The sequence below is a fragment of the Nelumbo lutea genome, chromosome 5, assembly GCF_056320005.1.
Source record: "Nelumbo lutea isolate HS-2025 chromosome 5, American lotus-T2T, whole genome shotgun sequence".
NCBI lineage: Eukaryota > Viridiplantae > Streptophyta > Magnoliopsida > Proteales > Nelumbonaceae > Nelumbo > Nelumbo lutea.
In genome coordinates this window covers 622107-634145 of record NC_142688.1, presented here as the reverse complement: position 1 = coordinate 634145, position 12039 = coordinate 622107, and the positions used below count along the sequence as shown (strand labels likewise).

The 12039-nt window shown below is 38.1% G+C and overlaps 1 protein-coding gene across 3 annotated transcripts; it reads left to right on the top strand.

Moving 5' to 3' along the window:
• The first annotated feature begins 3514 nt into the window (after positions 1–3514).
• Positions 3515–11776, top strand: LOC148849690 (protein FAR1-RELATED SEQUENCE 5-like). Of its 3 annotated transcripts, XM_088947804.1 has the most exons (3): positions 3520–3907; positions 4025–6345; positions 10991–11776. In XM_088947804.1, the coding sequence occupies exons 2-3, from the start codon at positions 4186–4188 to the stop codon at positions 11156–11158; spliced, it is 2328 nt and encodes a 775-aa protein (XP_088803930.1). In that variant the 5' UTR covers positions 3520–3907; positions 4025–4185; the 3' UTR covers positions 11159–11776. The 3 variants fall into 3 exon arrangements, with proteins under 3 accessions (XP_088803929.1, XP_088803930.1, XP_088803931.1); XM_088947803.1 differs by having other exon boundaries at positions 3515–6345; XM_088947805.1 differs by lacking the exon at positions 10991–11776 and adding an exon at positions 10050–10195 and having other exon boundaries at positions 3607–6345.
• Positions 11777–12039: the final 263 nt, after the last annotated feature.

Sequence of the window (12039 nt, the reverse complement as noted above, 5' to 3'; positions counted from 1 at the left end):
TATGTATTCATCTTTTAATGGGCTTTATGACCCAATTGTAGAGTAGAATCAATTGAAAACATGTACGCGTTTCATTTACAAATATGCATTTACATACTTTATGCATATACACATGTATACATAATTAAAATTTATATAAATATAATACACATATGTATGTATTTCTTTGGGTGGGCTCAGGTTGGGTTGGCTCGGGTAGCTCGAGCTTAACCTAAGCCCAACCCAAGTTTAGGATTGCGCCCAAGTCCAGCCCACAACCCCCAAAACTTATGCCCAACCCTTGCAAGAAATCAAGTTGGGATAGGTCGGACTTGGATTAAACTGTCCAAGTTGCACCCCTAATGATGATAGTAAATAATATGCTTCCAAAATTTTCTACATTTTTTATATCTCCATGTCTAAAAGATATTCTTATTTGTCACACTTTTTTAATATGATGAATATATGATATTAGAAAAGTGTTCATATGTTTTTTCTACAAAATTTATTGTATTTTCATATATTTTTTTAATTTTTATTATTATTTAACTATGACATCAAAGGTTGGTACATTTTGTTGGCTCACCAACAAATAGGAAGACAATTCCATTTTTGGATTGGTTTTAAATTTGTATTTTTTTTGGAACATCAATAAAAACAATTATTCTTTATCATACTTATTTTCCCTTAATATGGCTAATTAATATAGGATTCAATGAAAGAATGAGAATTAATACTCTAAATATAAGACTTAATGAGAGGAAATTGAATGAAGAAAAATGTAGTAGTTAAAATTACATTTTGTGACCTCAGAATTAGAGAGGGGCTAAATTCAAAAATAGGGGTATTCTACTCAAGAAAATAAATGTTAATGGGAGTTAATAACTTAAATGCAAGACTTAAACGATGAGATAATGAGAGTGATTTTATTATTTAAATGGATACAAAGGTGATTGTTGAAATTGCATTTTTATTCTTATAATTAGAAAAGAACCCACTTCAAAAATTGGGATATTTTAGTCAAACAAAAGTTTCATATTCTCATTCATTCACACTTTTAATAATAGTATAGATATAAATATTATGTGTATTTATAATTAATTATTACGTAAAATTAACTTAAATTTAAGTTTGTAGATGTAATTTTTTATTTCTATAGTTAATCTGGGGATATAGAACGAGACCTGTGTGTAAGTGCAAAATCTCCACAATGAGTCTGAAACCGCTGACCGCGGCACATTGCTGGCCATGGTCATCCAGCCATAAATCAGGAATATGGGTGTTTTAACAACAAACAATGTATCGTTGTCAGCATATCCTAACTCCTCCGCAATAAGTTAAATAGACATTTTTTCGTTAAGTGATGATGGGTTGAAAGGATTGTATGTAACACTAGTCGGTTGGGGACGTGTGAGATGCATGGGCTTTGTTGTCATTTGGTGAAGTCAATTTAAATCCAATGTCACAGAGAAATGATAATATACTAACCAAACTCGCAAAATTGAGGAAGACAACATTTATTAAACTAGGAATGCTGTGGTAGGACTAGGTACGTGAGGTGAGATACATAAACTGAAACATTCCAGTAAATCAAGGTAACTAATTTTTAGGGCGAAAGTTAAAGCTCCAATGTGTTTAACTATTGATCAACTCAAGAGTGAGTGAAGATGATTAGGAAGAAATGCACATTTCAACCACCGCCCCACCCCCATCAAAAAGTTCGATGTTATATACCCAAAAGCGTATCATTCCAACTCATGAAATGGACTCTCTTTGGTTTCAGCTAGCACTCCATGGATACAGATTCAATACCAAACTCTTTTAGCTTTTGTTGACGACTCTCTCTCACTCACTTGCAACCATTTAATTAGCTGCAGAGAATACTATAAAATCACTTAATTTTGACCTGATGAAAGAAAGACGTACCTAACAGTAGGTATAACAGGATGTGTGGATGAGTTGGGGTAATTAAGTTTAAGGGAATGTTGAGAGTGAAGGCAAGTTTCAGATAATTATAACCATAATGTCGACCAATAAATTAATTAAAACAAGGTCAGCCACATGTTTAACCATAAAGGCTCGGTTTGGAAGGAGTATGTAAAATTGCAAAATCTATGTATTTACAATGTATATATTTGTATTTGTATTGTTTTCGTAAAACTTTGATCGAAATTACATTGGTCGAGTTTTAAAAATATTTGGCTTTCTCTATCAATCAAGAAAACACATTTTTGATGTGATGCATCTACATATGGTTCCCAATTTTCTACATCTACCCACTTACCCACTGACAACAATTAGTTGATTCACCTTCAATTCTTGAATCGATACTTATTGGCTAAGTGCAAACAATTAAAGACGTGATTAGTAATTATAGAAATCTCAAATGGAATCAATTAAAAGTCAACCTTGAGAGAAAAATGAAGACAATAAAGATGTAATACCTAACTTAACCCCTGCGGTTGGTTGTCAATTCTCTACAACTACATACAAACAATTAATTGATTCACTTTGTTGAATCAATAATTTGTGGTTTAGTGCAAATAATTAGTAATTATAAAAACCTCAAGTCATCTAAAATTAAATTGATTAAAGGTTGACAGTGAAAAAAATGAAGACATTATAAGGGAGGAAGCAGCAAAGGAGATGGAAAAAACCTTGAAATGTGTAAAACACTTAAATTTCGCCAAATAGACTCATTCAACTTGGAGACCGGAACAGATTTCAGGTGGGTGGATGAATCACAGCAATGATAGTTGTATGTAATAATCTCCCTTTTTGGGGGGATTACAAAAAATCAAAACGAATCCAAATTCCTCTCGGTGCTATCTAACATGTTGATTGGAAAAGCATGCTAATTTTGGTATTTCAGAGCAGAGTGGTACATCTCTTTTACGGTTTTACCAATGCAATTAATCTACAACAACAACGACAGATTAACCACATCTCTTGTAAAAAATGCACTAGTGTTACGTCAATGGCCGATTTTCAGAAAAATAACAATTTCAAACCAACAACTTAATACGATTAGTAAAAGGAAAATTAAAGCAAAGTATGTTCTTGTGCTTTTTTGCTTGATACTGCCACTATTATTCTGAATTCATACACGTTTGATAGTTGAATGAAATATAATGCTTTGCCTTAAAAAATCGATTTACATACAAGTTTTACAAGAAAATGAGAATAACATACATAGATGCAACCACTGAATGATTGTAAAAATTCGAGAAAAGTATCCTAATAAAAATGGCAACTCCCACGTCGTTGAATCCCATCTAATAAAAATAAAAATGGAATAGAAAGCATCATCTCCCGACTCCCATGTTTATCGGGTAAGAATCCAAGATCAAATCTGTTTTATTAGGAAAAATAACTCTCATTTCTAACTGATCTATTTTTAAGAATAAAAAAATCAAAAAAAAAAAAATTGAGAAGATTCGAAATTGTGATATAACACGTCTTGTATGAACATCTCAAGGCTTTTTTAAAAACCCTAAATATATATATATATATATATATAATGTTAAGTAACATTAACTTGAGCCCATAAAAAATTCATTCGTCCAAATTGCCTTGAGGCCTTGGGGCCTTGAGGCTTTGAGTTGAGGGTACTACCCCGTCCAAGGAAAGGGCTTTTGTAATTATTCTCCTGCGTCGCCCACCTTGGTTTCAAATTCAATATTCAATACGTCTCGTTTCTTGTCACCGTCCAATCTAGGTTTCGTTCGTTGAATTGAACCAGTACCACCTGCTTCAGCAATTACTGGATCATCTCCCCTTCCCCCCACCCTCCACCCTTCCCTCCGTTCTTTCTCCTCCTCTCTCCCCCCTCTGCTGCAACTTCCCCCCTAAAACCCCAAAACCCCTGCAGACTGCAGTTCACAAAAAGGAACATAAGAGGAAGCTGCGGATACTTTAGGGTTTCCATGTAATCTTCTTTTACAATTGTTCTATATCTGCAATCTCTCAAAATAAACCCTAGAAGTCACAACTCTTTTTCCATCTCTACTCCGAAGAGACTCACCACTACGATGTTGTTTTACAGTTGAGCAGCTGGAGTACGTCATCCCCGAGTTTTCTTTTTGTCAGCAATCAATGTCGGTCAGTTCTCTCCTTGGTTCTTCTAATTTGAATTTCGTATAATGAGTAGTAGTCTACCTGCTTTTTATTCGAGATTATAGAGGGAAATCTGGGTCTAGATCGTTCATGGAGTTCGAACCGTTGAACATGGGAAACGAGGTCATTGAATTCGATATGCCCATGGGAGATGAAACCGTGGACATCGAACATCCCGTAGATGACGATGAAATGGTCGACAGTTCCGGTGGTCGGGAATTGTATATTCCTGAGGGTGATACGAATCTTGAACCTTACGAGGGGATGGAATTTGAATCCGAAGAGGCCGCCAAGGCTTTCTATAATTCATATGCGCGGCGTGTTGGATTTAGCACCCGTGTCAGCATGTCCCGTCGCTCAAGGCGGGACGGAGCCATCATACAGAGATCCTTCGTATGTGCTAAGGAAGGATTTCGGGTTGAGAAAGAGAAGCCGGGCAGTGATGGCAAGGTCAAACGCCCCCGAGCTATCACCAGGGTAGGTTGCAAGGCTATGTTGGTAGTGAAAATACAAGAGTCTGGGAAATGGGTTGTATCTGGGTTCGAAAAGGAGCATAATCATGAGCTGGTCCCGCTGGATAAAGTCCACTGCCTTCGGTCCCATAGGCATGTCTCTGGCTCTGCTAAGTCCTTGATCGATACCTTGCAGGGGGCTGGGATTGGCCCGAGTGGAATCATGTCTGTGTTGATAAAAGAATATGGGGGTATTAGCAACGTTGGATTCACAGAGCGAGACTGTAGGAATTATATGAGAAGTAGTCGCCAGAGGACACTTGGTGGAGACACCCAGATTCTTATAGACTATTTGAAGCACATGCACGCCCAGAACCCATCATTCTTTTATGCCGTACAGGGTGATGAGGATCAGTGTATGAGCAATATCTTCTGGGCTGATCCCAAGGCTAGGATGAATTATACTTATTTTGGAGACACAGTTACCTTTGACACAACTTACAGGTCAAATCGGTACCGTTTGCCATTTGCTCCATTCACTGGTGTAAACCATCATGGACAGCCTGTTTTGTTTGGCTGTGCCCTTCTTATAAATGAATCTGAAACATCATTCGTTTGGCTGTTCAAGACATGGCTTACAGCAATGTCAGGTCACCCTCCAGTCTCAATCACAACAGATCATGATAGAGTGATACGGTCAGCCATCACGCAAGTGTTTCCAAGTACTCGTCATCGTTTCTGCAAGTGGCATATATTTAAAGAAGGTCAGGAGAAGTTGTCTCATGTGTATCTTGAACATCCAAATTTTGAAGCAGAGTTCCACAAATGCGTAAACCTGACTGAGTCAATTGAGGAGTTTGAGTCTTGTTGGTTGTCCCTTATTGATAAATATGATCTCAGAGAGAATGAATGGCTTCAGGCTATATATAATGCTCGGCGGCAGTGGGTCCCAGTATACTTGCGTGACACATTCTTCGCTGAAATGTCTATAACCCAACGAAGTGATAGCATGAATTCGTATTTTGATGGGTATATAAACGCTTCAACCACCCTACAGCTGTTGGTTAAGCAGCACGAAAAGGCACTTGAGAGTCGGTATGAGAAAGAAGTCAAAGCTGATTATGATACAATGAACACTGCCCCTATTCTCAAGACTCCCTCACCTATGGAGAAACAAGCAGCAGAAGTTTACACGAGAAAATTATTTATGAAGTTTCAAGAGGAGTTAGTTGAGACTCTTACTTTCATGGCTACCAAGATGGAGGATGAAGGAACAGGTAACATATACCGAGTAGCGAAGTTTGGAGAAGACCATAAGGCTTACATTGTTAGGTTCAATGTGCTTGAGATGAAGGCCACGTGTAGCTGCCAAATGTTTGAGTTCTCAGGCCTTCTTTGTAGGCATGTATTGACAGTCTTTAGGGTCACAAATGTTCTTACTCTTCCATCTCATTATGTTTTGAAACGGTGGACAAGAAATGCCAAGAGTGGTGTTGTATTAGAAGAACGTGCCAGTGATCTGTTGAACAGTTGTTGTGAGTCTCTTACTGTTCGATACAATAATTTGCGTCATGAGGCCCTTAAGTATGTAGATGAAGGAGCAAAAACTATAGATATTTACCATGTGGCATTAGGTGCTCTACAAGAGGCTGCTAAAAAGGTTGCTCTTGCAAAAAAGAATGGTGGGAGGATTCTTATGGTCAATGGAACAAACCAGGTGGATAGTGTTACTGATGGAAGTCAGGCAAGTTATGCCACTGGGGTTAATCAATGGGGTTTGGGTCAACCTCAGACTATGGTCAGTTCTCTTTTTTCTTTGCAGCCTTTTGCACTCTCTCTCTCTCTCCACACACACACATTTGTTTTAGATATTCATATTTCACATTTCCCTGTTGGTAGGCAAATAACATGGTTACACTAATACAGCTGATGGTTTAGGAAAACTTAAATATGGACAAATTCTTTTAATAAGAAAATGTGGGTCTTTTTCTTCTTTAAGCTAAATATGATTGGTAAGATATGCTAAGCATGTTATTTTTCCTAAATTTAAGGAACCTTTAAAATCCTACATGATCCTACTACTACTATCATCAATATCATCATTAAGAATTTACTAACACTTCCTAATTTGGGTGATATACATTCTTTTTATCCCTGAGATGGATTTCCAAAATAGAAGTGCAACATGTTTCTAAAAAGAAAATATCCTACACTGTCTCAGTTATGATCCTATTGTGTATTTCCATCTGATGGGCCTTGCCAATCACAAAGCCCTTATATCATAAAAGGACAAAATGTAGACAGTGGCCTTTGTTGCAAATACACAGGCTTTGGGGTTTTCATGTTTTGCTCTGTTGTGATTCGTGACCTCCAAGATGACACTTCTCCAACATTAGCATTTGCTTTTTAACTTGTTTATCTAAAATGTATTTAGTTAAATATGCTCCACTGATCTAAAATGTATGTATGTGATCTTAGTTTTTTGGCCTTATTGATTTCCACCCTTGCTGTGGAAGCAAAAGCTGCCTGAGGAATAGATAAAGCCACCAAACTTTCCTTGGAGTAGAAGATTTTTAGGTGTCTCCTTTTATATAGTGAATGATGTAATCATGATATCCTAGTGGCTAATGAGTGTGTCAGAGACAGGAAAATGAAAGGTCAGCTGGCGGTTCTGATCAAATTTGATCTTGAAAAGGCTTTTGATAAAGTTGATTGGGATTGTTTGTTGAGCATTTTGAAACTAAAATGTTTTGGCAATAGATGGCTGCATTGGATAAAAGGGTGTATTAGTACGGCTTGGTTTTTGGTGTTGATAAATGGAGAACCCAAAGGTTATTTCGGAGCCAGTAGAGGTTTAAGACAGGAGTGTCCTCTCTCCCCTTTTCTCTTTATCTTGGTTGTGGATGTCCTTAGTCACTTTCTTGAGAAGGCAAGGACCATGAACATGATAAGAGGGTTTTAAGTATGAAGAGAAACATTACAAATCTCACATCTACAATTTGCTGATTATATAATTGTTTTTCTGGAATCTGGTCTAGAGAATCTTACTCATATGAAGAGGGTGTTTCAGTGTTTTGAGATGGTATCTGTGCTCCATGTTAACTTCTCCAAAAGCATCTTGGCGGGAATAAAGATGGTAGAGAGCAGTCGATTAGTTTTCAGGAAGTCTTGGTGTGCAAAGTGGAGAATCTGCCTATACTACTTGGGGATGCCTCTAGGAGGGAATCCAAGAAACCCCCACTTTTGGGATCTAGTGATAGAGAAAAAGAAACTAGCTACTTGGAAGCAAACCTGCCTATTTACTACCTTTCAGTGTTTCTTATCCCCTTGAAGGTAAAAGACCAGATTGAAAATCTCCGATGAGACTTTCTGTGGGATGGTGATGGAGAAAAAATATGTCATCTTCTCTTCTAAGCTGGGAGAAGGTTTGCAAACCAAAGGAGGAAGGTGGGCTGGATCTTGGACACATTAAGGGAAGAAACCTAGCTCTTCTTGGCAAATGGTTGTGGCAGTTCCCTCTTGAGTCAAACACACTTTGGACAGCTGTAATCAGAAGCAAATATGGGTTAAATGCCAACAGCTGGGATAGCAAAGTCCACTTGACCCAGGAGAATGTGGCAAGCCCTTGGAAAGCTATCTCTGCTTCCTACACTAATTTTATCTCTTTTATTAGATACCGGTGGGGGATGGAAACAAAATTAAGCTTTGGACTGACCTCTGGTGGGGGAATCAAACCTTGACTGAATCCTATCCCCGATTGTTTTGCCTCACACAAGCTAATGAAGCTACCGTTGCCTCTTGCTCTTATCCTTCTTCCTCTGGGATTAGTTGGAACCTTAGTCTTAGACGATCCCTAAGGGATGTGGAGATGACTGAAGTCACTAATCTCCTCCACTCCCTCCAAGAAGTTTACTTCTCCTTCTTAGACAGCCGTATTTGGATCCTTCACCTAGCCAGAAAGTTCTCAACCAAGTCTTTCTTCAAGGCTCTTGTTTCAGGTGAACAAAACATCTTGTTTCCAAGTAAGAAAGATTTGGAGCAAACTTGTTCCTTTGAGAGTTTCCTTCTTTGTGTGGGAGGCTTGCCTTGGGAGAATAAACACTTGCGATATTCTCTAGAAGAAGAACAGGGGTAGATTATGTATCTCCCCCTCATGTCTGTATCTTGTGCCTCAGTGACGAAGGAAAATCTGGAACCACTTTCTGCATATAACCGGCTACAGTTGGGCTGCTCCTGAACATGTCTTGGATTTTCTTGGGCAATGGCAGGGTATGGGTTTGGGTCAAAGAGGGAAAGCCTATTGCTGCACACTAACCCATGCAGTGCTACGGCAGTGTTGGAAGGAAGAAACAGAAGGGTTTTTGAAAACTAGAAAAGAATCATTGAAGATCTCATTTCCTACATAACCTTTTTATGCAAGCTCTGGATGACAGGCTCTGAGATCTTAAAAGGGGTTATTCTTTCAGACCTACAATGGAATCTGGTGGACATTTTGCATTCCTCTCCTTGGAATCCACCTGCTGTTAAGATTTCTCTAGGGTGGAGGAAATGGGAATAAGATTAACTTCAATGGAAGTGCTGTAGGCAACCCAGGCAAAGCTGGGATTGGAGGTGTGATCTGGGAGGAAGATGGAAATATTTGGTGGGTTTACAGTGGCCCAATAGGGGTTGCAGACTCCACAAAAGCTGAGATTGTGGCTGCCTTAACAGGTCTCATAATTGCCAAGAATTTGGGATTCCGTAAACACCATAAAATGGCTAGGAGAGAAGGATAGGGGGCCTTGGCGTTTAATTCACTACCTGGATGAAGCTAGAGATATTATGGCTTGATGAGTGTAAGGATTAGATGGATCCCTAGGGAACTAAACTCTGTGGCCGATGGTCTAGCAAAATCCAGGATCCACAGGGATTCCCTGTTTAGTGACTGCATGTTACCCTAGTAACTCTTCTGGCCAGCCTTTGTTGCAGTTGTACACACTCATGTACCCTATCCTTTGCTTTTAATGAAATTGTTACTTTTCATCAAAAGAAAAATGTAATCATGATATCCAGTGATGATATCCACTGACTGATTGATATGTAAAGATCCTTCTCATAGACTGATCCAGTGAAGCCAATACCTTACATCCAGCAAGGATCTACACTATCTTCTTACCACCAAATTTATTTCTGATGAACGTTTTATTGTGAGAATGTTGGAGTTTTGTACTGTTATATTACCAGTTCAATTATGATTCCATTCTCTGATATAATTAGTTATATAATTTTATTTTCCTCCATTTATTATTAAAATCACATTATGGTGACCGAACTTCCTTCTCATAATAATTAAATTTGTTAGTTCTAAGTTTATTTCTTTTTCTTCTTCTGGGAGCATATAGTATTTCTACTGGGTTTTTGCTGTCTGTAGGTCTTGGATTTTTGAGATTGTTGATTCATATATAAAATATTAAATTGAGATCTTGTATGCTTGCTGGCTGAATGATGGAAATTATGTTGCAGTTATTATGTAAGATAATGCCAAATTTATGAACTACTCATGCTATCAAAAATTCGTTGTGTTCATGATCATATTGTCTAAATTTGCTTGGTCTTCCTTCACATTTAACAGATGGTATAAGGTATTTCTTCAAGGTAACTTTTGACAGAACATGCTCCTTCAATTCAAACCATCTTAAATTATATAATGGTTGAATCCGTGGCCATTGCAAGTCCATGTGTTTGGACTGGGGGTGCAACTTGGTGGGCCCAACCCGAGCCAACCCAGCCTACAATTTTACATGGACTGGGCTTGGATTTTCTGTCCTTGGGCTGGGCCTGGGCCCAAAAGTTCAGTTTCTATTTTTTGTGCGTTCTCAGTCCTAACCCTTGGGTAGCCTGAACCTGGCAGGAGCCCAGGCCAACTATATTCTATATACGTATGTATAGATGCATATATAGACACATACTTGCATGCATACATGCATATATGCATGCTTTTTTTGGAAAACCATACATATATGCATACATGCACAAATATACACATGCGTTTATATTAATTTTTAGTGTGGACTGATTGACCAACCTGAGCCCAACCCAACTACATCAAATTTCACTGCATGCCGGGCCAGGGTTAGACAGTTTGCGCTTGACCTGAGGCTCAGTTCAGGCTTGGTCCTTTAGGGCCAGTTCTTATGGTTGGGCTTGGCTGAGCTTAAACCCTGCCCAGCCCTCCCTACTTGGACCTCTAGTTTGGATAAGGCTCACGTGGCTTACAGTGTCATGAAGGGACAATTTATAATAAAGATTATATAATGGTTGAGTGATAAAATACTTCATGATGGCGATGCTTTATCATTTCATTGATCAGAAGAAAGAAAGAGGCATCTAATCATTTCCTTGTATGAGACAATATGTTTTTCTATGGTGACTTGCTTTTTATACCATATTATTTTCCTTTACAGGATGAGAAAGACAATAAAATCATGGAACTATCTCGTGAGCTTGACCGTGCAAATCGGAAATGTGAAGTCTATCGAGCAAATCTACTGACAGTTTTGAAAGACATTGAAGAGCAGAAACTACAACTTTCGGTTAAAGTTCAAAACATAAAGCTCAGCATGAAGGATTGAGCTTTGAAGGGACAGGACAGTATTAAAATATTTTACCCTTCTCTTCACTCGTACAGAGAAGAAAAATGTTGTGCTATGACTTTCATATGGTGGTAGATTTTTTATCGCTATTCAGGTCTGTACCCTTGTTTGTTGGAAGTTTCTGGATATGGGATGTCCATGTATGTCCACATGGATGATTTCAGATCTCTCTATATATATGATGGTCATTGTTGTATCAAACATCCCACAACATCGTAGTGATTGAACATGTAGATGAAGTATTGCAGGCAAGTGCTGTGTGGCCGGCGTTTGGTGATTGCCACAAGTGGAACTTGATCTTGATCATCTCTGGCACCCCGAGCTAAAAGGGTTTGTGCCTGATTTTATATGTGGATGTACATATTATTTTTCTTGAAGTATTTGACGGTTTTTTTGTTCTTTTCATTGTATAAGTTGAAATTGGAAGGATCAGTTTTTGTGCAAATCTTCTAGTGTATCTTAGTTGGACCTGTTTATCTATGGCTGGATTGTACAAAATCTGCAAAGGTATAACAAAGCTTTCTCAAATAACATTTTTGAACACAAGAGATTGTACATTAATTTATTTAAAAATAACACTGTACGGACACTTGATTATTGCTTTGGTATTGCTGTGCACCAGGAGATTGTATAGTTAAATTATTAGACTTTCCATAATCTGCAAGGCTTTCTGAACTATTGTTGCAGGATGTGGTTCTCTGTTCTCAAAGTACTTTTTATTTTTTAGCCTCCCGCTAGAACCATAATATGATCACGAATTTATCAAACAGTTGCTGTACCTGATGTCTGTCAACCTAATTTGGTATCTGAAGTTGCCAATTAATAGCCAACGTGCCAAAAGATGATGGATTCACGGTTTT

Bases quoted from the DNA above. Each gene is read 5' to 3' on its own strand.
- LOC148849690 (XM_088947803.1), top strand. From the start codon at position 4,186: ATGGAGTTCGAACCGTTGAACATGGGAAACGAGGTCATTGAATTCGAT. The intron at 6,346-10,990 runs GTCAGTTCTCTT...TTTCCTTTACAG, and splicing joins TGGGTCAACCTCAGACTATG to GATGAGAAAGACAATAAAAT.